The sequence below is a fragment of the Accipiter gentilis genome, chromosome 8 (genome assembly GCF_929443795.1).
Source record: "Accipiter gentilis chromosome 8, bAccGen1.1, whole genome shotgun sequence".
Taxonomy (NCBI): Eukaryota; Metazoa; Chordata; class Aves; order Accipitriformes; family Accipitridae; genus Astur; species Astur gentilis.
The window spans coordinates 3,301,683-3,327,294 of NC_064887.1; the positions used below are offsets into that span (position 1 = coordinate 3,301,683).

The 25,612-nt window shown below is 38.7% G+C and overlaps 1 protein-coding gene across 1 annotated transcript; it reads right to left on the minus strand.

Annotated features, from left to right (window-relative positions):
* Positions 1-306: 306 nt before the first annotated feature.
* On the minus strand, positions 307-24,250 carry ALG6 (ALG6 alpha-1,3-glucosyltransferase). Its single transcript, XM_049807469.1, has 15 exons — positions 24,091-24,250; positions 22,211-22,322; positions 18,526-18,610; positions 14,944-15,033; positions 13,916-14,004; positions 11,508-11,590; positions 10,755-10,819; positions 8,280-8,465; positions 7,633-7,768; positions 5,475-5,560; positions 4,826-4,910; positions 3,840-3,910; positions 2,799-2,867; positions 2,450-2,648; positions 307-2,177 (listed from the first exon to the last, which is right to left on the minus strand). The coding sequence occupies exons 2-15, from the start codon at positions 22,290-22,292 to the stop codon at positions 1,980-1,982; spliced, it is 1,524 nt and encodes a 507-aa protein (XP_049663426.1). The 5' UTR covers positions 22,293-22,322; positions 24,091-24,250; the 3' UTR covers positions 307-1,979.
* Between the last annotated feature and the right edge of the window lie 1,362 nt (positions 24,251-25,612).

Below are 25,612 nucleotides of genomic sequence, written 5' to 3' on the forward strand. Positions count from 1 at the left end.
GAACGTTTGGCAGTCTTTCACCCAGCTGCGGTTGGAGGGAATGCTGTGGTTTTTAGCTTTCGCAGCCTCTGGAAACAAAGATTCCTATTTAGGCGTCCTGATACACATCAATGCCACTCACCCTACGCTTCTGAAAAGAAAGGCCATGCTGTGGGCAGAGCTCTTGCATGCCGCAGTTAGAGTTACACCCTCAGAAAAATTCTAAATACTTGTGAAAATATTGAAGTTTTGTTGCTTTATAGCGAACTGTTACAGTGTAGGTAAATTGCTGAACTGTACTCACCCCAATAACATTACAATCACTACTTCAAGAGCACCTTTTTTATTTTGTCTTAGCTGCCATAGGTATAATGTTGGCTGCAATTACTTTTTCCACAACAAATAAAGCTGGAAAAACTGAATACATACACTCAGCTTGTAGACACTTCATTTACAGTATTCATAACTGACACAGTTGGAAGTTCCCAGAACAGCTGATTCACACACTCACAACTGATGCTGCAGAGACAGCCCCAGAATGTGCTAATGTCAATGACAGGCTGGTATGTGACAGAGCGCAGTGAGGTCAGGGGAGAAGCCTTTAAACAAGGATGGGTTTGCTTTTTGTTTTTTTTATATATATATATAGTGTCAGAGCAGAATGAAGAAAAAGGATGGACTGACTCCTAATTAAAGTATACTACCCTGAATTGGTTTATGATTTATTTTCTTACTACATGCTTTGTTACATATATAATTATTCAATCAATTTGTATTCTCTGAACTATTGGCACTGGAGGCTGTACTGTGCAGAGGGAGAAATTGCAGAGTTTAGTTCAGTTTACATCTGCAAATTACTATGCAATAACGGGTGGTTTTTACTGTGGGGTTTTTTTGTTTGCTCTGGGGTTTTTTTCCTGAAGCGCTTCATACCTGCTTTCAAACTGCACTGCAGTACCTCAGCTTTTATTTCAGCAGAACCAAGGTCTTTTGGCTTTTCAGTCCCATTAGAAACAGTTGTTGAGAGTTAGAAGACTACAACAGTGTTAAAACCAAATCATAGCTGCTGACCTACAGCCAAGGAAGAAACGTACTACAACCTGCTGCACATATACGAGACCTTCCCCCTTCCAAACGTCACTTCCAAGCCTCTACTTCTCTGTCCAGCACTAACCCGGGTGTATCTCTGGGGCTTATGCTATTCTTCAGCATTCTGAAAGTATTAGTTCTGTGGAAAATAACACATAATACAAGAAAACCAAAAGCCTGTGGGTGAACCGAAGCTGCTACAGAACCACCGTCCTGATGTGCTACAGAACTGGGGTCCATCTTGCGGCTGAGCACACGGGTCTCCAGGCAGTGACACTGCTGCTGGAAGGCTGAGTTTTCTCCCCTACAACATTAGCTGAAGAACATTGGCTGCTTAGATGACAGCATCCGGGCAGCGCCTCACACCTATACACAGCCTCGGGCAACCGCCTGGATGAACTGCAGTGTGTTATATGAAAGGAGGATGGAGGACAGTCACTGACTACACAAGGGAGTTTATGTCCTAAAACAATTCAGCAAGACAAGAGCTACCAGTCAAGAGTTTCTACTTCACCTGCACTACTTCACTTGCTTATGCTTTTTACACTGGGAAACGTGTAAACTTCATGCTAACAAAACAGTTTGCTGTTTTGCTAATACAGCTGGGGTATTTTAGCATGAATTCAAAATTTGGTCCTTTATTATGTATTCTAATTTTACAAATGGTAACAAAAGCATTACACTTCTGAAGAAAACACACCAAATCACATTTCCAAGTGCTCTTCAAAACACTTCTGCTTTAAAACAGTCTTTGATTATTTTGTGTTTAAATACGCATAATGTGTTTCCTGATTTTCATTAGGCTACAGGAATTGTATTACATCACAAACAGGTTTACCTGCAACGCCAGACACTGTTCACTGAAAATGCTCTGTCCTTTCACAGTTTAGTCCTTGATCTTCACAGGTTGATTAACTGATTTTCTTCTGACTTCTACTATTTTTTGAGTCCCAGAGTATAACAACATTAAAATACACCAAAAATAATAAAAAGTGTAAGCAAGAAATAACAGACACAGATACAGGGAATAAATCAGGTAATCTCTGTGGAGGATGCACTGCAGCACTCATTAGAGACAGGATGCCCATCAGGGTTACAGAAAGAAGAAACTGTAAGATAAGGAAAGATGTATTAGCTAATGGTGATTTAACACCTCAAACAAGTAAGCTGTAACTTTTGTTACTTGGGTACGCTGTATTCTTCAATCTGTACATAGATGACATTGCAGAAAAAGAAATTATAGCACACCTCTACGCTGACATAGTGTGGCTTTCCCTGTTTGGGGCTTTATGCACAGTTATGGACATAAAACTGGTTTATGCAAGTACTTCCGTACCCTGAAGAGCTGCGAGTAAGAATTATAGGAATTAAAATTGCTTACCAGACTCCTGACAATCTTGGGAAATGACTTAACCCAAGAAACATATCCCTTCAGGGAAAGGGAGAATGGCTTCAGCTGCAGGTCCTCTGCCGAAGTCTTCTCAAATATGGAAAAGGAAGCCACGCAGACTGACAGGAATGCCAGCATCGTCACAGTGTAGGCCAGCAGCAGGCCATCTTTCAGTAGAAGAGGCAACATACTGTTAAAAGAGAATTACCCGCAGAAGTGAGTACGCATTCTGAGTTCTATTTCAAAGAATGTAAAAAGAAGAGGAAAAAGAATACATTTATACTTCCTAGAATCGTGGAAGAACACAGTTTTAAAATAACGTTAATAGTGTCCAACTCACCTGAAAGTTGATACAAGTAAAAACCACGTAGCCATAAAAGGGATTTCATTTATGATTAAGCAGACTGGGCTAGAATGAAAAGAGGAAAAACAGATGTGCAAACACTGAAGTGACAGCCCTTCATCCTCAACCTTTCATATGGATGCTGCACTCCCTCTCCTCTGGGAGGTAGGGCAGAGCCCTACTCCCCACCAGCACAGGCTCAGAAAATCCAGGAACAGGCAGCGCCCAAAGCGCTGCATCCTCTGCTAGGGCACCCTGCTCCCCCCAGCGCCCCACTGAACCCCAACGTGCAAATACTCTGCCCCACGTGGGGGTCTGCAGCCGGAGAGTCGCTCAGCAGAACCCCTACAGCGCGTACCACGGGCACGCGCCGCCAGCCAGCTCTGTGCAAGGCTGCTCGTTGGCTTTGAGGAGCACCCGCACTGCAGCCTCTAGACAACTGCCTACAGGGGCAACAGGAGTTCTCTGACCACCAGTTTAGCCCTCCTGTCAGGCGTGAACGAGAAGCGTTACGAGGGCTGCCTCTCCAAATCTTCCTTTATCAAACATGACTTTCAGGTACACGTAGGACATCCACGCAAAAGAGCAAAGCTGCTGACCGTCCCTGCTGCCCTCACCTCCTTTGGGGCAGCGGATGGGAAAAACATACCTTAGTGACAAAGGGAGAGAGGGCCCCTTTACCGTCGCCGTTACTGAGGTATGGATCGCCCAGTTCAACTTGCAACTGTGCTCCAGCCTTGCTGGGCAGCTAAGTACGTGTCCCTGCCATCTACAGCAGCACCACCTTAACCAACCCCATAGCCAGTCTTATCCCTGGGCAAACAGCTCTGTTCTGTGCCACGCCGTACTCCAGGAAACGCAGTCTGGAGTCGAGTGAAGCAGGAGAGACCAGCTGTATACTTTCATTTAAAAGTTATTCAGAAAAGCAAACGTGTAGAGTTTTTAACATCAGATACATTTGTAAGTGAGAAAGGAGCATGAATAACAAGATCAGGAAAAGAAGATCAAAATAAGTCCACGGAAAAATAATTTACTTACACTGACACTAGAAGAATAGATTTTTCATGTACTTGAAAGGAGAACAGGAAAAATGACAACGCACAACTAACCTTAGAAAAGGAAATCAGAGATCTATTAGTATACGTGACTGCAATGCAAAGCACTGGTTTTGTTTCTCTGCCGCCATAGACTTTACATGAATGTATGAGCTAAATGATCTGATTTTTCTAATTAACTGCTACATTTACTCCAGTGCAATTTACAAGTACACAGAGCTGCTTCTGTAACCACGCATACATACTAAAAAATACATAGTTTGAAAGTTTACCCAGAATTACTCAGAAAGCACTTGATGTGAAGAGCCTTCACTTGCTTAGCTTTACTGACAAGAGTATCTCCACCAAGTAAACACAATATTCACACACAGAAGCACTGGAAAAGTTCAGTCATGGTGACAACTACCCACCTTTTTGACATAAAATTTTGCTCATCATCATGAACAGCCAATACAGCAAAGTAAACAAACTGTCTTTTTTTCCTACCAAATAAAAACACGCTGTAAAACATACACCAATTCTTAGGATAAATGTTAGTTTTAGGCAATGTTGCGATAAACTCTCAAACATTATTCACATATAATTAAAAATAGAAATTATCTTGTAACTCTTGAAACCTTAGGACCAGCTCCATATAAGTTTGATTTCAAGGAAAACTGATTTTTGCACATAAGTCATCTTACTGGATGGAATCTTCCAAAGACTCTTCAGAGGAAGATAATAAAAATACAGAACTAAATAAAGAAAATCGAAGCTAAGGGAAAAAGTCTGGATTTAAAAGACACATCACACCTCCCTGGACATGTGATAGCAAAACACTTTTTAACCAATCTCTTCAGCAGAAACAAGATGGCATTTAACAGTACACGCACTTCTGCGCATTGCAGCAACTGTAAGTAGAACTGTTGGCCGCACACCAGTGCTCAGTGGTGGATATAAAACAAGGAGCAATTAAAAACATACACTTACCAAAGCAAATTTAAATCCTCGGAGAGAAGGCTGGACAGTTAGTTTTATACAAGTAGGAAGCAGGCTCAGGAATGTTACAGCAAAACTAAAGAATTTTGTAAGAAAAACAGTTTTAATACATGAGTAACTGCATCTGTGATACCATATAATCACTTTTGAAAGCTACATTAAATTAGGAATTCAGTTGTAATTTTCAGAAGTACAAAAATCACTCAAGGAGACTCAATCACAAGAAAAGAGCAGTGAACAGTCTTCACTGACATAAATGCTTCTGAAAAAGGAATAAAGCGTTTCCATTAATATTTCAGACTAGACCTAGACTTGAATTCTGCACTTGGTCAAAAAGCAGAACTGTGAACTCTGACTTCTAAGAGGTAATACTTTGAAGAGGAAAGCATGCACATTTTAACTCAGTTTTAACCAACCAAGTAGCTTACATCATAATATAAACAAGCAGAAAATTTTTCAGTCATAAATATTCCGGTACTTGGGGAAATCCTTATCACTTGGGAGAAAAGTACAGTATAGGAAAGAAAACTTTTTTCCAAGATTTTAAACTCCACTTCTCATAATTCTTTGACAAAAATTACTCATTTTGCAAAACAAATAATGCAGATAAACTACTTAAAGCACTTGAGTTATGTCTTACCTGAGTTTTAGCTGAGTTTGAGGTGATACTATATTCTTTATCTTTATAAGGACACTTAGACTGCACCAAATATTGGCTACTTTATCCTGGAAGAAGGAGGAAAAAAAAAAAAGGTAATTAGTGATAATTATATTCACTTAAACTTATGTTTGTGACAACAATGGGGCTTGGGAGATGGGGGATTGTTGGGTTTTTACCATGACACTGCAAGAAGACACTTGCAGATATACATCATATTCTTAGATACACTTTAAATTATTCTGATCTTCAAAAATGTAAAGTTTCAAGAGACTCAATTAAAGCATGTTCTAAATTAACTGAGAAATTCTTCAGCACAAGAGACTACTTCTTAACTCACGAGATCACACATTTTGTGAAAATAAGGCTCTGAAACTATCCTGTCCCTGACTAAACACTGGCATATATGAATCTTTTTTCAAATGTGAAGACATTCTGTATACTGTCACATTTCATTACATATCTGAATGTATTTAGCTGTGCTTACTGCTTGCTAGCAGTGACAGAGTTAACCTCTAATAAATCAAGAAGTCTAAAGACATTAGCAGTTGTGCTAGGATCACTTTCAAAATTAAATTTGTAACTACAGCTATCATGCTCATGAAACTCATCCCTAAACAGCTGCTTGAATCACAGCTGTGTAGACATAACAGCAAGAAAGCTACTAGCACCAACAACTGAGCCATCTTCCTCATATGCTCACTAGCAATACAGAATATGCACTTCAAATCTGCTGAGGATTACAAGTGAACAGAGGGTTTGGCAGCACCAGCAAACATACAGGACGCCTACTTAATAGCCAATACGATTTTACAACCATCAGCATTTGTTACTGCTTCTGTAAATGGGAACCAATTCAAAGAACCTGTTACACGCACCCCAGTATAAATTTACTGCGCATTGCTTACGTGGACAATTTCTCATTTTATCTAGATTAGCATCCAGCAAGTCACTCCCCTGATCAACTCAGAAAATATTTGGGCTAATATTAGACTAAAATCCTCAGGCTCTTTCAGACTTGTTGGTTATTGTCATTTACAGATTTTATTTTTAAACTTGGTACTGAATAAAAAGCGTGGTGGCCAAAACTATTTATTTATAAATTCCAGATAATTCCCAAGGAATAAGGTCATTGGGTTTTTTGGGGGGTTGGTGGAGGGGTCTTTTGTGGGGCATTTGTTTGGGTTTTTTTTAAATAAACTAGCAGAGAATACACTGAGAACACTTTGTACCACTGCCTAAATAAAATGCTGCCTTTCGTACATCAGCATTAACTTTTGAAGAAAAAAGTGCCAGTTGTGATATTAGTTATTTCTAAAGAAGATTAAAAGAAAATATAAGATGAAACAAACTATGTAAACATTTGCTTAAATCCCTGTGACATCAAAACATGGAAATTCAAAGCTTCATTTTATTGGTTAAACTTGGAAGTTGAGAATCTGCTTTTAAAAGTGTAATAAGACTCATGCCCTAATTAGGCAAAACAACAGCAGCAACTCACTGTCACTTGGGACATGAGTACCCCTTCTTTTATTTCTGTGGCATTAGCGTTAGGTAAATGAGTAATTGCTTTACTGGATTAAGGCTGCGGTACTCAGCACCTTGCAGCGTACAAATGGCCATAGCCTGAGGAAAAGTAAAAGCAGGACTGGCCTAAAACTTTTGGAAAATATTGTGGAAACTTGCACTGAAAATATAAGGTGGGTCACAAAGGAAGTTCTAGACTGCACCCAAAACACTATTCTGAATTTTTTTTATTAAATAATGAATCCTGTTGAAAAAAGCTGAGCTGAATCAGAGACAGAGACTGAAGCTGGTAACTTTTAAGGTTACATCTTCTGACACTGTCAATTACTATGGAATCTATTTCAATGGAAAAATGTATGGATTGAAGTATGGGTTTGATGATGGGATAAGTGTTGTCTACTCGTATAATATCCTGGAAGATGCCAGCTGAGCTGGGGTTAAATACTGGATTAAATAACTGGCAAGAAATGACTGCTGAAGAAGCCATCTCAAATTACTAGTTCTGTGGTGTGTCTCCCACATGAAATCCCTAAAGGTCACAATGAAGGTTTCTCAAGGGATCTAAGAATACAGAACATTTACAGCAGGGTGGGGGAGAAGAAAACATGCATGCCTCAAACAAGCCTCGGTCAATGGGAAAGAGTCTTCTGAGTACTTGCATGATTTGTTCCATGTCGGTACAGAACGGGAGCCAGCAGACAGCAAAGGAAACCACCACTGTCCCTGCTATTTTAGTTAACAATACTAATCTGCAATCAAGAGAAAAGCTTACATCAGAAAAGATAAATCCAGCTACTGGTAACAAAAGTCCGTTCTTACTTTATTTACAGCATAAACCTTTTTAAAAAAAGGGTTACAGAACTGAAGGTAGCAAATCTAAACAGAAAGAGCTACCAGTACCACAGAAAAAGTTCATCATCCCCAGATTAGTGAGAACAACTCCATGAGAACCACAGAGCCACTGCTGTCAATCTAATCTGGTCGCCCACTGCAGCCGACATTGAATTTAGCTTACAGAATGAAGAGTGTTAAGAAAGGACACCTTAACAGATTTTGCTATTAGTTCAGTGGAAATACATAATGTAGATCTCAACAAGAAATACTTATTTTGTAGGAGAAGAATGCATTACAATAAGGTAAGTATCCTCCACTAGAAATTAATTCAGAAATTCCCACATACAAATAAAAAGAATCACATTCTCAATGCCAGGCTGCCCAGGTATATTCTTGAGAAAGATAGAACGGTCTAAAGTCACTTACCCCTTTCCTTTCAGTCCCTTCTTGAAGCACTTTCCCAGTAAATAGCAAAAAAAGGGCAGAGAATGGTAGAGTTCCATCTGCTTATAATTTAAGGCCAAGCAAAATGCCACTGACCCCAAAAGGTCCCAGTCATAAGACAAATAAAGTACACCCCACAAGGCAAAGCCAAGGCTCACTGAGTTGTATATGGTTTTTTATGTCAAGGACAAGATACACATATTAGTACTCGAAGTCAGTAATGAATGCCCTGAGGGACAAGCGTAAAATAGCATGCAAAATACATTTTTCCAAGTTAGTTTTAAAAACACATTGCCAGTTGTGACTATGTTGTTCACAGACAGAAATAATTTTACTTCTATTTAAAGTGTAATATATTTCCAAGGCTTGATTCAAAGCTTGCACAGGCAAGTATAAGGAAAAATAGTGTGTGTATGTGTGTGTTAATTATACATGTAACGTACATTCAGTCAACCAAGCTTTTTGTGACAGTACTCTGTAAGATGCATCAGGGTGAACATTTTTTTTTTTTTTATTTACCTGATTAAAGATAAAGCTTTCAAGAGCCTCTCCTCCCAAAAGACATGTGCAGAATATTCAAATACGTCAGTATTTAAATTATATATTATTCAGTTCAAGGACTCCTGAGATTTTTTGTGACTATATTGCACTCACAACACACCCTCATCCATGACCAGTTCCCTTCGCTGCTAATACTGTACGAACAATGAATAATAGTTACTAAAAGCAATGTTACTTCCTTATGACTTTGAGAAGAGGTTCCCAAGCTCAGCAGAGTTTGAAGAGACTAAGCTACACTTACTATTAAATTGCAACAAAATATTAGCTTTGTCTTTTACCTTATCTTTCCACAATGAGAGGAACCAGTAAGAGGTACTTGTCAGAAATTTCACAATATCTTGTCTTCTCTTTGTCAGTACAAATAGCTGTGACAACACATCACATTCAGATTGTCTACCTTGTTTTCAGCCAAGTCAAAATCACCACGTAGATTTGAGATCTCACCAATTTCACATCAAAAAATTGTTATACCAAAGGGCTCTGATCTTGCAGAAATGTGCAGCAGCAGTAAAGCTTAAGTAAATCTATTGACTTCTAGGGAGCTGGTCACAGAAAATGAAGTTATTTATGTAAGAGTCACAGGGCTGGAACAGACCACAGGAGACTATGTAGTCCATCTGCCTGCTTCAACACAGCCTCTGCTACAACTACGTCACCCCTGACGTGAGGTTTGCTGAGCCTTTTCTTAAAGATCTTGATGCTGCAGATTCCTCAACATCCACAACCTATTCCAGCATTTTGCTGTAATTAAGGCTCAAAATGTTTTTCCATGGTAACTTAGGGCCGTTACTTTTTGTCCTATCCAACTTAAGACACATGGAACAGATTATTGCCTTCCTCTTCGTACATCTTTTACACACTAGAAAATCGTAACACTGTGCCTTCTTCTGACCACCAGCTTCTCTCACCTAAGATGAATTGCGTTCATTCCCATCCCCATTCTTGTAAGTGATGCCTCCAGATGACCTACACCTTTAAAGAATCAGGCCAAAAATAGAATTTCAGAATTCCTGAACTGTAATTGAAATATTCAAGAGCATTATGGGGGGGGGGGGGGGGGGGGGTGTTCCCCTCGAAATCTGCTTTCTAAGCTATATTATCCTCCAAGTTCACCATGCACTCTCTTGGAAGAAAAATACAAATTAGTAAACTATTTATTTGTCAAAACTTGATTTAGTAGTAGATGCTGAGATTCCTATCTCCTTGGAATACCTAAATACCTACATTTATCACAACTCCAGCATTGAGTCCCTCTGGCTCAACGGCACTGATCAGCACAGCCTGGAGGAGTCACTAACAGCATTTGCTTGTTGGTGTGCAAAGCAAGTATAAAACCAGAAATCTTATTTAAAAAGACCCACCTGTGAAGGTGTCTGCCACCAATATCGACTAGTTAGCTCTGACAGCCTAACTCATATTAGATGCCTCGCTTTTAAATGGTTAGGCATCAAGTGAATCCAGTTTCAAGTAATTTTAAAAGCAAGACAGAACGGCACATTTTATAGAACTGAACATTTTACACAACTACACTTGACACACTCCTCTGCTGTCTCAAGAAGATCTAAGGTGAGTCTCTCCAAGCACAAATCACAGGAGCACAAGTCATCATTCTTTTCACTGTCATAGTACCATTGATGTTTTCTGCAATAAAGTGACTGACAGGAATATGAGCTTGAGGCACAGAAAGAATGCTATTCATGTTTGGATTGATTTGTCCCAATACCAACTATTTACCTCCAACATATTTCAGACTTGCAGTTTTCTTTAATATCTCTGCTTTGGGGTAGGCAGAAGCCCCTGGATGACTTTGTATACAAAAGTAACAGCTACAGACAAGTGCTAAAGAACAGTGTTACTTCGTAAATGGAAATTCATTTCACTGCAGAACAAGGATACTGGAAGTGTCCATGGTCAATAAGAATGAGGCCTGGATAAAGCAGTATGCAGAGAGCACTGGAAACCTGGAAAGAAGGATCGAAAAAGAGGGGCAAAAATAATTATTAGACCTTAGACAGAGGAACTTGTACTACTTCTCCAGTACAAAAATTTGCCCCTCCATGATGCATCCTCTGTGTAGGAATCTTATTCTCTACAAGTAACCTTCCGTCAGTAATGTTTTGAGGAATAAAAAAGGATAAAGGTTTTCCATAAATAAGAAAATATTTAATAGAGACCAGCCTGCCCTTTGCAAACCAGCTCAAAGATCGCCCACACCCATCTTAAACCTTGGCACCACTCCAAAAATCAGAAGACTTATTATTCCAAAATGTATTGGTTCTACCATAAGGAGTGTGCAAGACAAAGCAGTTCCTAGATTCCCCCATGTCACAGCACAAATGTTGTTTTTATTACCCAAGTAATAAATCCAGAAAGAAATATAATTCAGGAGTTCATGGCTACTAAACTTCAGAGCACATTGTTATTGAAAGCATTGAAATAATTGCTGTAAGATAAGTTAATGGCTTTTTTTTTATCTTTTTAACTGAAAAGCCTTTAATATGAGATACACTGATTGTCATCAGTTTTATGTCAATTGAAGCCATCACTGTGTTCTATAGGTTAATTAACTCTCATACTGTTGCATTTCTACCCTGTTTTAACAGTATGTTTTCTTTGGTTTTCTAATTTACACACACACCAGATACTTGCCTTCTTTTTAGTAGATGTTTCTTTCAAGGAAAAACAATATAAAATAACTGCAGGAATATAGACCAGCAAATCAGCAACAAACACTGAAAAATAAAGATTAACTTTACATTAGAATCCTGCCACGTACCTCATCTTAATGCTATCCAAGCTGTGGATTTTCATCTGGATTGTGAATCTTGGACTCTGCTTAGAGTTTTAACTTCTTAGTGCTCCACATCTTGGTTGTATTTGGTGTAAAAAAAAAAAAACTCAGACGATAACAACTACACAGTGCTGAAGTGAGACAAGTTGCCTACCTTTGGAACGTGGGATTTGCATCTGTACCCTCACTGAAAATTTTACTTTAGTCATTCAATTCAACTGAAGTTCAGAAGTCATGTGTCTATAGTTTCAGCTGACTGCGCTTTTCTATTGTCTTACGTTGCGTTACAGTACATTTCATAGTTTTAAAGACAGCTCGGGTTTGGCAGTTACACCAAAACTAATTTTTTTCCAATTGTTTTGGGAAAGAAAAGGAAAAAATATAGACAAATAAATATTAAAATATCAGAAAGTCCTCCGATGGAATAAACTGGGTAGTTCCACTTCAAAGGACAAAAAGAAATACGTCTACAGAATTTGATCTTGTTAATGTTTCTAACGCTATCATTTCTGATGTCCAAAAGCTGCTGCTTCCATGTGTTCAGCTGTTTTGGCTTCTGGCACAGCCTCAGTCAATAAGAGAGCACACTCTAGTTCCTCACATGCCGAAATGAGAGAAGGCATTCTTAATTCTCAAAAGAAATCAACTACGACTAGATGCAGTCAAGTGGTTTGATGGAACAGATAGTCTGAAGACACAAATAATTAAGAAACCCTAGATTATAACAATCTCCAATGTATCTGCGTGAATTACTAGTGATGTGGATAAATAGACTAAAACTAGTTATTTGGCTTTGATCATCTGCCTACAGCAAATATATGTAAGAGGGTCACCAAGAAAATAGAACCAGCAGGTTCATCTGCCTAGAATTATGTCAACTCCTGCTCATGCTTAAACCACGAGGTGAATTCTTCTTGAGTGTCATCTTAAGAGCCTGAGAAAAATCTCAGATTATCTCTATAAACCGGTTTCAGAAAATGTCCGATTATTCCAAGAGGGAAAGTATACTTTGCCTCTTTTTAGTCACAGGCTTTGGAAGAAAATGTTTAAAAATATCACTTATTTAGTGATGAATTGTTTTGCAGGCTTAAGCCACAATTAAACAAATATACCCAAGGCGTTAGCAAAACAAATACACTGACACTTAAAATAAAGGTGTAATACCAACAACTGACATTGACCATTCTGAATTATTTTAATGCATTCTTCTAATGGCTACTGTTAAAAAGTGTTTATCAGTTCTCCTAGATCCATCAGTGGTTTGTCAAGTGAGTTGATTTCAAAATTAATAAAGACCATTTCAAGGATAATTAAGTTCTAGTGATTTTTTTTCTCCAATTCAATCAATTACTAGAGACCAGACTGAGAGGTTTGTGAAGTACAGAAAAGCTATCAATGAACAACAAATTCTGCTGTTGCAATCAGAAAGTATTTTGTGGAACTCTAGTGTTATGCAAAGCAAAAGACAGATTTAAAATGAAAGAAAATAGCAACAGGATAATATGGCATCTGCCATCACTTAGAGAACAAGAGCTCAATGGCCACATTGTTTGCTGTCCTACAGACACAGCTACTGAATTAAGTTATCTACAAATTTTCTTCTGCATTTGTTTTATCCTTTTTTTTGTAGAAGCCGTTCAAAATAATCAAGTGGTCAGACGAGTGAGCGCAGGAAAATTAAATTTAGGATAAAAGTGGTAAAATAAATTTTTATATTTTTGTTAACATAAGTTTATCTCTAGAAAGTGGTGACCGTTTGAAAGAAAAGTAGCATCTTTAAAAACATCAAATACCTCTCCCTTTCATGTATAGTATACAGCTCATACTAAAGATCCCCGAGACCTCAAGAGGCTGTTAAGTCAGTGAATGCCAGTCTACACACAGAATAATTTTACAATAAAAACCAAGCTAAGCTGAAAAAGAAAAGTATATTTATCAGAATGGAAAGGAAAACAACAATACTATTTTCGAAATTAAAAAATGGGTCTATGCTACCAAAAAAAAAAAAAGTAGCTTTGTTTTAGAGTTTTTACTGAATCAACTGGGTTGAAAACTTGTTTGCATATTTTATATTTATCAGCTTCACAAATCATGGCAGAAGAGGGAAGAACACAGGAGTTTGGTTCATAAATGGACCTGCAAAGCCACCCAAGTTAAAGAACTGAGAATAAACTGGTGAAGACAGAGGCTGCATGATATTAAACATGCCAAATTAGTAAGCGAGACAAATCTGTACGATCATCCTAAGGAAATATAATTTTCCTACCTGTTGTACGCATAAATAACTTATGTGGCTGACTCTCATACCCCCGAGATGTGTGCAGAGCAATCCAATCAGGATTTATTAACTTTGCACTGTAAAACAAAGTACAGACACATCAAAATGTAGACAGTTCTCATTTCCCTTTACACTCCTTTCAGCAATAAAGATGACATGCACAGGAGCATATTCCAAGAATTAAGATGAATGAGAAGAAATATTTCAAAGAGCAATAGTGATCAATGAAATATTTTCCTCACCACTAGATCAGTTTACACTATAGACTTTAGCTGCTCTTTCACAATTTAAAAAAAAAAATCTTTTACAACAGTAAAAATGGAATACAATATTTATTAGGATAAACCACCTTCAGTCTAGTTCCACCAACTTTTAAAAAAACAATTGTAAATACCTTTCATACTTAAGTATTAAATATAAACCATTTACAGTTCACATAGATGCCCCACATAACTGTGCCTGTGCACTTTAACCTACATTCTTATTCCATAAGTCTCATTCCAACAGCAGTAAAGCCCTTGTGGAAAAAGTATTCCAATAACAGAATTCTATTTACATGATATCCAGTCATCAAATGTCACTTGGGCTCTCAATACACGAAAGCTTTCCCATGCAATGCACCCAATTCCTACAGCACTTTTCTCTGTGCATCACGGATCCAACAGTGGCTTATGTGGAAAGCTAAATATCTAAGTCATACCTAAATCTGCTAAAATTTCCGGACCTGGCAAAAAGAAAAATGTAACCGTTCAGTCCTCCTTGCAATAATTACAAGACAGAAAAATAGCAGTATTAGTTTTAAGCAATAGGGATACACATAAAATCTATTTCCCCAGCTTTAAAGCAGCAAACAATACTTCCCATTTCATCAGCTGCCCAGATTGGTAGTTTTTAGCTACTAGTTTCTCTCCCCAGGAGACAAAGACAAAAGAAAAGAAGGGGGAAGGAAAAAAAAAAAAAAAGGTAAATTTGGTGTTTTGTATTCTCCACAGAATTATTTAAAATAAAGAACTTACATGTAAGCACACACAAAACTGTGATAGGCAGTAAGAGGTGGATAATCAAGGCCCCAGTACAGTAGGTTGTTATCACTTGTATTGAAGTACCTAAAAAAAAATAATAATAATAATTTAAAGAAGGAACTACATTTCCAGCTTTGTTTCAGCCCAGAGAAAAGGCTACTAAACCAAATATTTTTATCAACATATTTAAAATCCAATACAGAAGTTAGCAACTTCTCTAGCTATCTGCTTTATTTTACTTCACACAAAAATATCTCAAGCACCAAAACAAAAGCAAAAGTGCTTCAGAGTATACTCACTGGTGTTTGCAAAACAGATTTTTAAAAGCTGCTAAAGCTTACTTACCTGGAGAGGGAAAATCCTTGATGTGAACAGACTTTGACAAAAATCCAGAGACAAAGACAAAGCCTGCACAAAAAATAGTTGTACACACCTACTGTAGCTCTAGAGTTATGTGGTAGGCTTTGCAGGTCCTCACCTCCGCCTACAAACCAAACCTACATTTTTTCATGCATGTCAATTATTCCAGAAGACAGCAGTCAATTTGCCAAAAAGGAAATAAAACAAATGCAGTTAAAAGGAAATTTCAAAAGAAATTGAATTCACTAGTGATTTTTCCATATATTAATCCTAGATTCTTTCCTTCCCAGACTTGGACAGCATATTTAATATGCGACAATGACTTCTGAATAGTTAAACTTTATCTGCTACTCTTAGACTGCAATGTAGCAAGTTGTGAACTGCTTCTGCTCAACAGACCTTAATGTGAAAATTCTGAAAAACCATCTGTTGGAAGTTATACTGCTGGAAAGCAACTGAACAGAAGTGGGGAAGGGTAGCATAAAGATATTACACAGATAAACAAAAAGCAGCATAGGTCTGAAAGAAAACCATGCCACAGCAGGTGCACCTAGGCAATTCTGTCAGCATGAACGTAGGAGTCAGGGGGCTAAAAAGTTCCTTAGAAGGCAACACAAGTTATCAGAGTAACATCCCCTGAATAACCAAGACAAGGTCATGAACCTCAATCAGATATGTCAGTCACAACCACTTCACCTACTTCTGCCTCAAAACTCAGGTGGACCACGTGAGAGAAAGGAAAGGGATTTTCCCACTTGTAATTATGTTGTATCGGTACTTCTATGGAAGGCTAGCACCAGTGAAAATTAAGTCACCTCTTCCAAATGAGAAACAGAAGGTTTTACCCAAGGAAAACAGAAGTTGCAGAAGTAAGGCATCAGACCCTTTACAGCTCACAGTGAAACAGAATGACTAGTCTACTCTAACTGCCAAGGGGCAAGCTCTTGGCTTTTCCAGTTTCTCTCTTCAAATGCAGCCAATTTTTGACATTTATTATAGTAAATGATATTTCCTGAATTCTTTATGAGCTGCCTGAAGTATCTTACGAACTGATGATAAATCATATTTCTTTGAGTTGCATCTCTGCTTCTTATCCTATGATTCAAGATTGCTCATGCCAAGGCAGTTCAGATTCTTCATGCAGATCATAGTAGTCTGCAACTTAGTAGTAAACTTTCCAGTTTGGGGGTTTTTTTTCAATTTCACCCTTCATAAACCCATAGTTGCAGCAGAAAAAACAATGCCTATATCCAGTAATAATTAGCAAAAAACCCTTCACAATTTAAATTAGCAGTATAAAAAGAAAGTATGTTTTTAAAGTAGCCTTTAATAAATAATGTCAAGGCTCTAAAGAATAATATAAGAAAAGAAATATTTAAATTCTGGCCTCTGGCTCAGTTTCCTTGTGTGAGATTTCTTTAACTACAAACCACACTGTAGTTTACTGCAACATTTTTTTTTTTTAACATATCTTTGTTTGGGATCAAAGAAAATAAGCATGGAACATGGAGCTATATTACCTATGCATGCCTGTTTAACAGTAAACATGACAATTAAGTCTGTGAAAAGATCAAGAGATCTTCTAGGACTATGCCCTCACGAGAGAGCTGCTCCCTGTATCTACCTAGACAAATTTACAGAAGAACACATGCTTGCTGCATAGACAGCTTTTCTAAATACTAAACAACTAAACAGCACTGTAAGTGATTAGAATCTCATCTTCAAATTTGAACACTATTTTTACATGCCAGAGTAGAACATCTTTTCACACTGCGTATTTCTATAACACGGGAGGGGAAAGACAGCTTAGTATTCTAGAACGTAATGCCTTGCATGTCAGCCAAGAAGTTCTCTTCCAAACGCCCAAAACTGAATATGACTTCGCTGCATTAGAGATTCAATTCCCAAAGCAGATCCAACGCAAAAAAACTTTTGTCATAAATAAAACGAAGAGCAAATACAACAAGACTGAGATGCCCAGCTAGCAGCCCATAGGCTAATTCCAGCCTGCAATATAGTTTCATCTGGCCCCTGGGAATGCCTAGAAGTAACGACTGCTATAACTCTTAATTTTAAGTACATATAGTTCCGCGTAGCAGAGTGGATCAAAGCTGCCAACTCTATTATTATGTTGGCTCTCCATTATCCCAACTCTGATATAATGAGGGGTTTGGAGATCCCAGAAAAACGTAGAAGAGAAATGAGAATATAGATACAACACGATGATCTGAAGACACAATACAGAGCCATCTGCAGAGTTCCACAAAGTGCCATACTTTCAGAATTGGTCCCACGTATATTTACAGAACTACAATTGAATTAATATTCTATTCTGTCGTATCGGTCTGTTCCCCAACAGAGAGCAGAGGAAAAAAATTACACCAGACAAACAGAATGCCACTATCCCTGTTGGAAAATGACCTGGAGTTCCAACGTATACCCTCTTGTATTGTAGCGTATATACAGACTAAATAATTTTTACCGTTCCATGCAAGCTCCAAGGAACATTAGGAATGATCTAAAAATAAAGTATTTGGAATAACTTTCCTACTGTTTTAAGTCATCTCTACAAATTAACTCTTCTTAAATCTAGATTCCAGGCACCTACATTTTAAAATCTATATTAAGAACACGGGTGTGAACAATGAACTTGCAGGTGTGAAAAAGAACCGGTGCCTCCAGCACAAGAATCCAAGTTTCTGCATTTACTGTCATGCCCCTGCCTTTTAGCTTAGGAGAGATAAGCAGAGTTCGTTTTGGCTTTGTCGGTGCTGATAATGATGAAAGTTTTTATGCATTAGAGAACTGGAACTCAAGAAGCTGAACTGACTTTTTTCTAAACCAGGAAAACAAGATTCTCTATGTTCTTTTATATAAGCCTGCTAAAGAAATTGCTTCTTGATCTTTCCAGTCAATTCAAAACAAAGCTGGAGCTTCACAACAGAGAGACATACGAGTCAGAATATTTTGTTATACAAGCTCATAGCTAGCAAGTCAAAGTTCCAAATTTTAGCTTTTTTCTTTCTTGTGAAGAAAATGGTACCTCAATCTAAGAGCAGGGTGATATTCTATTACTACAAAAGGGATTTTAGAATAGTTCAGATGATAGTAGATGTTGCAGAGGTCTTAAACTTAACAGTATATTAAAGTAAGATACAAACTAAAGTTTCATTACATTTACCCCTTTGTAACCTGAAGTACAATAGCACTACATACCACTGCCTGATGGGTAAATTGTAAGTAACTTCTTGCCAGTGTCTCTGAGCTTCATAGTCTCCATACATCGGTGGTTTTCCTGCACCTAAAGAGAGATGACAAGAGTATTTAGGAATTTATTCAGTTTATGCAGACTGCTCTTCCTCCAGATATGTATTTGCGTATTCACATATTACTAATTTTATTCTCCATTCCTCTATGATATTTGAGAGCAAAATAGAGACCTCATCTGCTATGCAGTCTAACAGTGAGGAAAAAAAAAAAAAAGTTACACGTTCCTTTGGCTTTCTGGATATTTCTGCAATAAGCATTTATCAAGATATTCCACTGTGAAGAATTGCTTCCTCATACAAAAAAAAAAAAATCATTTCCAAGTGTAGATGAAAAATGTGGCACCTTCTCTGAAATAAGAAAATGTACATAATGGACATCTTACACTGATTTTGTGTGAAATACTACACTTCCTTAGTATATAGTAATTGACAACGTTCTCATTTGTGTTTCAGCCATGTTGTTGTACCTTGCTATTAAAAGTAACAACCAGCCTTATTTTTAAATTTACTTACAATTAGGACCTGCTGCAAGTCCTCCAGTTCCTCTCCCTTTCCTCTGCTGCCTGCTTTGCAACGCTAGCAAGAATACTGCATCTGTCCCTTTCCCCATGTTTCTTAATAAAGAGTTAAGATGAGCTATTTACTAAATCAGATCATTCAATACACGGAATAGGTTTAGAAGAATTTTTTCTTATAATCTACAAAGCTTTCTAAATAATAACTGCTCCATTTTGGCTTACCGGAATTGTCTCTCACATTTTTCAACTGAGCGATTGTTATGTAGCAATTCTGCAAAATGAATTATGTTAAAGGACACTTGTTATACATGCATACATAAGTCTCTCAGGAAACTAAGATTATTTTTTTTTTCCATAGAAAAAAGCTTTATCAATACAAATACTTCAGATACCTACTCATAAACAATTCCCTCAATGTAAGCCTTACTCTGATAAAGGCAGTATGTTAAGCATCTTTATCACAGAGTTTATTTACTTCTATTAACCTGTGCTTATTGAGAACAGAAATTGGACTGATAGTACTTCCAGTAAAATATTGACACTAGCCAGACAGAGATTTAAGAGTTTCTTTAAAATATAGGAAAGCCATCTATATTTTTTTCCACATGATCTATGTCTGTGGGAGTCACACAAGCTCAGATATGTACTATTTATTCCTGGGTAGTGGAGAGAACAGATTATTTCCACTAATTTATTCCTGGGTAGTAGAAAGAGTAGATTGCCTCCGCTATATGACACATTAAACTAAAAGTTTTCCAAATAAGTGAGGTCACTGGAGAATAGGAGTTTTATCAGTGTCCATTCTGTAACTATAAATCTAGTGGAATAAAGAACCTGTCATAGGATTACTGAAATACAAAAATAGGTGTTATCCAAATTTTAGAGTGTGTGTATATCCATGTGTGTGTTCTCTGTATGTTTGTGTGTTCAGCTTCTCCCCCTCCCCCCCCCCCAAAAAAAGGAAATTAATTGGTTTCAGAATGATCAAAAGAGATCTTAATCCAAAGGTTTGATTACTAAAAGCCAAATACAGAGACTGATCACACATCAGTTAGTTTGAAGATGCATGTTTAGCTTCCGTCTACAGCCAGAATCAAGTATACAGCCAAACAGAACTCAGAATTAATAAAAATGAAGTATTTTATTTTAAAAGGGTCACAAATACTTTAAATTTAGGATGGACTTATTCAGTTTTACTGTTACCTGGAAATAGACATTTTTAAGTGTTTGAAGCTGCCTTTCAACATAAGTATTTAGCTTCCACTCATTTAGCAGGAGTTTGGCAATGCATTAAAAAAATTTATGCTTTAATCTATGAAGCCAAATTTTTCTTCAATAATTCTTCAAGACCAACTGATCTAAGGTCATCGTAAATGGTAATCTTTCAAAACTAGGTATAAGTTATCTGCTTTCTCACCATCATGACCCTAATTCCAGAGGCAGATCCAAAAGCATGCTAGATGGCAAGCAACAACAGAATGGAAATGATACAGCAATCCAAGACTATATGGTAAATGAGGGCAGAATTAACCTCCTTGCTTCTGGCCATCCATGCCACGCACGGTTTCAGAGTATGCCGAATCAGCATTTCTACCAGAGTCTGCTTCAGAGAAGGATGACTACTTCTAATCCTTTGCTCAACTTTATTGCATCGAGCAGCAGTGAAAGCAAAACAGCCACGTCAGTTTAAACACTACTCTGCCCAATTTTTTTTCTTGTTCCCGTCATTAAAGGTTTATTACATCTGAAGAAGTCAAAGAGGAAAAAAAAAATTCCAGTGTACTTATGAATTTGACAGCCCTTCCTAACATTCAGATTTGTCTTTTTTTCAGCCAGCCAATGCTCAAAGTTAAGCCCATGCTTTAATAACTAGCTGGATTGGATCAGACCAAAGTCTCAGCTTTTTTCTATTCCAAAAGAATTTATAGGATCATTGTGTAGGAAACAAGACTGTTATTTTAATTCAGGCATTAAGACTCTCTTTCAGAGTCTTGATTGGCATGAAATTAAATCAACTTTAAAAAACCTAGGTAGCAATGTTATTGTAAATACTTGCAGTGCAACAGAAAATTAGTATTGCGTGGCAAAAGACAGGGTGTTTGTTTTCCTGCCTATAGGTGGGTAAAAAAGAGCCTCAGTTACCGACAAAACAGATCTCTCATAATGGCACTTTCAGAAAGCAAACTCAAAATAAAACAACCGTGCAAGAAGGCATGCATGCAACTTATCTGCAAGCAAATTCCTTCAAATAGATGAAACCCAGGAGTTACCAGTCTAAAATCACTAGAATACTACTTGAACAGCTCCAGCTACTCACGGGATGAGACTCCCAATTGCCTTAACAGAAAACCAGAGTTGAAGTTGACTGAGCTTGTGATTCTTTTAGCTGATGGGGAAGTAATGGTTCATTTTCATTTTTTTTTTAATTTGCAGAGAGCAAGCTTTGTGCAAGCTTATGCTAAGCATAGGAATAGCATTGAGAGGTTTGGAAGAAAAAAACTTGCTAGTTCTTTGCAAGCATTATGAGACGGGGAGGGGAAAAACTCATCCATTAAAAGAATACAGCTCTAGTTCACGCTGTAAACAATCTGAAGGAAGTATAGCTACAAGGCAGAGCGTAATCGTTCACTCCACGTCACCTTTACACTGTCTTCATTATCTCCAGTACAGTTTTATCTAAATATAAAGTAAGGCTATATCTGTTATAGAACTTAAAGGACAAAATTAATCAAATGTACAATTGGACTGCAATAGTATTCTGCAGCTACTGAAACAACAAAGGCACAGGGGTAAACAGCCAGCTGTTCTTTGGCTCCTCCTAAAACATTACTAACAGTCACCCCTCCTCCCCACACCCAAAAAAAAGTTGTGGTAGGTTTTTTTTCCAGCATTTTGTTCCAAGCAGCTGTGACGTTAATCATTGCACACTTCAGAAAAATAAGGACAAGGTATTCTGTGAACCTTCAGGAAATAGAGAGGCACTAAAATACGACAATACTTGAAAAAACACATTGCTTCCTATTCATGATTTTACATGCAAGTTTATTTTAATTTATCACAAGCTCCATAATTCACCTTCATGTGGTTGTTTTACAGACCATGAACATGTATTACCTGAATAAGAACCAAGCGATACAGTCCAGCGTACAGTAAGTGCTAGTAAAACAGTAATTGTCATTAAGCTCCACTTCTCCATAGCTGGTCTTTGTAACAAGCCAAAAGGTACCTGAAAAAACACCATAAACATCGCTACAATACTGTCCATGTATTTGTTCCTTAGGCATTTAATGGTACTACTGATAGTACCCGTTTTCTCCCCCCACAGCAGCATTCTGTTACTGTCTTGCGTCTGGAAGCTCACTACGATCAGGAGGGGTTTTCAGTACTGGAGAATTTCTAACCATGAAGCCAAATGCTGCCCAGAAGCAATTTCTCCCACTTCTGAGCTAGAAGCTGAAAAGGTATCTGACAAAATGCATAAAAACAGCAGCAAGAAGGGTAAAAGATTTCAAACCACTTAAGAGAATTCAGATACCAGATCAACACTACGCTGTACATACACATACATACTTAAGCTTCATCTTAATAGGCTCCACACAATTTGTTACACAAACACGTAGCATGTTTTACCTGTGAGTGACAAGAGAAAATTCTACAAGAGACCAGTAGAGAAGATTGTAGTGGTAGTCAAAATACTTATGCCATGTCTGTTAAGTAGCTTACAAACTAGTATTTGCCACTGAACAAGAAAAAACTCTTCAAAGAGGTCTATAAAAATTCCTGGATTAATAGCTCACTAGGAAAAAAAATAAAATCTATCATTCATAAGCCCACAGATTTAAAAAGTGAGTAAATGTCCCAGTAATTAAGTTAATACCACTTATTTTCTTGAGAACACCACAGCCAAATTATGCAAAAAGGTAGATCTGGTATAGGCTTCTCTGTTGGTTTAAACATACTCAAGACACTATTTAAAATTTAACTATGTACTGGCAGGTCTTATCGCTGGACCAGATATTATTGTCTGTTCTCCTGCAGCCACTATAAAAGCAGAGAGCCCACCATAAACTCTGTATCATGTGTTCTAACTAATTCCACAGGAATACAGTCATGAGCCGGCACATAATCAAAAAATTAAATGCATACTACTGACGTAGGAATGCAAACATCGGGCATTAATGATGAAAAATCCCTGATCTGAATCTTACTTCAGTCTCCCTGATATTCAAAAGGGGGCCTGAAATTCCACCTCTCCCTTCCCAAGCATAAGCACACTATCCCTAGAGGATATACCAGATGAAACCTACCAGGCTCAAGAGATCTTCTCCATTCTTCTACCCAAAAAGGCAGGAGGACTGATCTCCCACCGAGCTTGCTTGACCATACTAAGGATCCAGTAACAATAAGAAATGTTGCTAGATCTGCAAAGTTAAAGGCCACATTCCTCAAACTCAGAAATCAAGAAACAGGAAAGTAATGATGTTGCCCTACGCAAAAAACCACTAGCTATAGAATATGCAAACTTTGACCCAGAGAATCAAAAATATTTTAGCCTGAGTTAGAAAAAAATTGAAGAAGAAACTACTCCAGTCTTGACAGTGAGAGACAGCAGTAAATCCATAAGCTGTACTTCTGCCAAATCAGCAGCAGCAGCAGCACCATTCCCTCCCCAGTCAGCAACAGATACATTACAGAAGAGTGGATGAGCCTGGGTACAACTGCCAAAGACTTTCCTTGCAGAAGGGGCATCATCCGACTTAAGTGACTTTAATATACTTGCCACTGCCAAAAAAAAGCAACAACAACAACAACAAAACACAGCAGCAGTACTGAATTCCTGTTTTAGTAACAGACAAGCAACATCTAAGACATGTTTCAGTTATTCTGCTCAAACTAAATCCATATTTATTTGCTATTCACAGAAAGGTATGACCCAACACCACCACCAAGGGGGGGGGGGGGGGGGGGGGGGGGAGCAAAACCCACAAACTTACTTTAACAATATAAATCTATGACAGCAGTAGATCACCATCTATAGGTAGAAACATGAACACTGATATTTGCATGCTTTCAATGGTACACCTGTGCCTAAACCACAAGCTAGGCACATTTATCCAAATAAAAGATACTGAGGTCAACTCTATAGATGATTTTACCCGAAGTGAACTCTCGTGCCTCCTAAACTTGGGTCCAGTAAGACCTGGGCCCTATATGACTTCCAAAATCAAGTGTCACAGGCCTGGCCTTTCCCTTCTGTAAAATACTCACACCTGCCCTTCCTTTCTACCTCCAGTTAGAGCAATTATTACTTAATGGTACCTTCTCAATTCTTACATAATGCCAGTCTCACCTGCAGACAGACTCCCCCATCACTGTTCCTCTCATTTACATCTGCCATTCCCTGCGCTTGGAGTAACTGTCATTTTCTGGGGTACAGAGTTCCTTCCTCCTCTCCTCTCAAAAGCGGTTCTTAAAATATTCTTTCCTACTTCCTTTTCATCTTTAATAATTATTCCATACCTCCCAAAACAAAAACCACGCTTTTATTAGATTCTAAAGCATGGCTCTCTAGTTTTTGTGATCCCATGGGTAACAACGTTAAACAACTAAGACTTTTCAGGAGACGACAGAGCTGGTTTGGCAAGCGTCAAACGTTTCGCCTTCCGCCTCTGGATGAGCAACACCAGAGGGTCTCTCAAGGGAGATGCCACCTATAAGCATAAGGTGAAAATCACAGCTCCAAAAAAACCCACATCCTTCCACGCTGCCTACCACGAAGATTCAGATGAATAGCACCGATACAAACCACCCACTCCTTGCCAAAGGGAAGCTTACGAAACTCAGTCATAGATGCACGGCCCTTAATATAAGTCGTTGTTTTAAAAGAGATCAGCACGCAGCTCAACGGCGTCCTTTCCTTGCTCAAAACCGCAAAGAATTTCATTTGCTGAAGTACAAACGAACGTTCTACAAGCCTACTGTCTCCCTACTCCTCGTCAGAAGAGGCGTTTATCCCTCAATTTTCCTCACACACACCCCCCTCCCTCTGTCCCCAGCCTCCTCAGAAAGAGACACGAGGCTCAGCTGCTGCAGCAGGACTTCGCCCCGGGCCCTCCCCCAGCCGCGCTGCCCTCACCCACCAGCGCCCACCGACCCGACCCTCAGCCTCCCTCCCGCCTTGCTCCGGGCCACCCCCCCGCTTCCCCTCAGTCCCAACAACCGCCTCCCGTAGCCCCGGGGAAGCGACGGAGGGGAAGGGAGGAGCGGTACACCGGACCCGCGGGCTAACACCACCCAGGCTTCGCTTCACGCCCCGTCCCGTCCCCTCAGGCCCGGTCCCCTCGGGCCCGGTCCCTTCCCTTCCCGCCGTTAAACCGGCGCGAGCCCGCGGCTCCTTACTGGACACAACCGGCGCGCACGCGCTTCCGCCTTCGGAGGGGCTTCCGGCCCCCCGCGCGCGCCCGTAAGGCGGCGCAGGCCGGGCAGCGCGCATGCGCGTGAGGAGTGAGGCGGTTG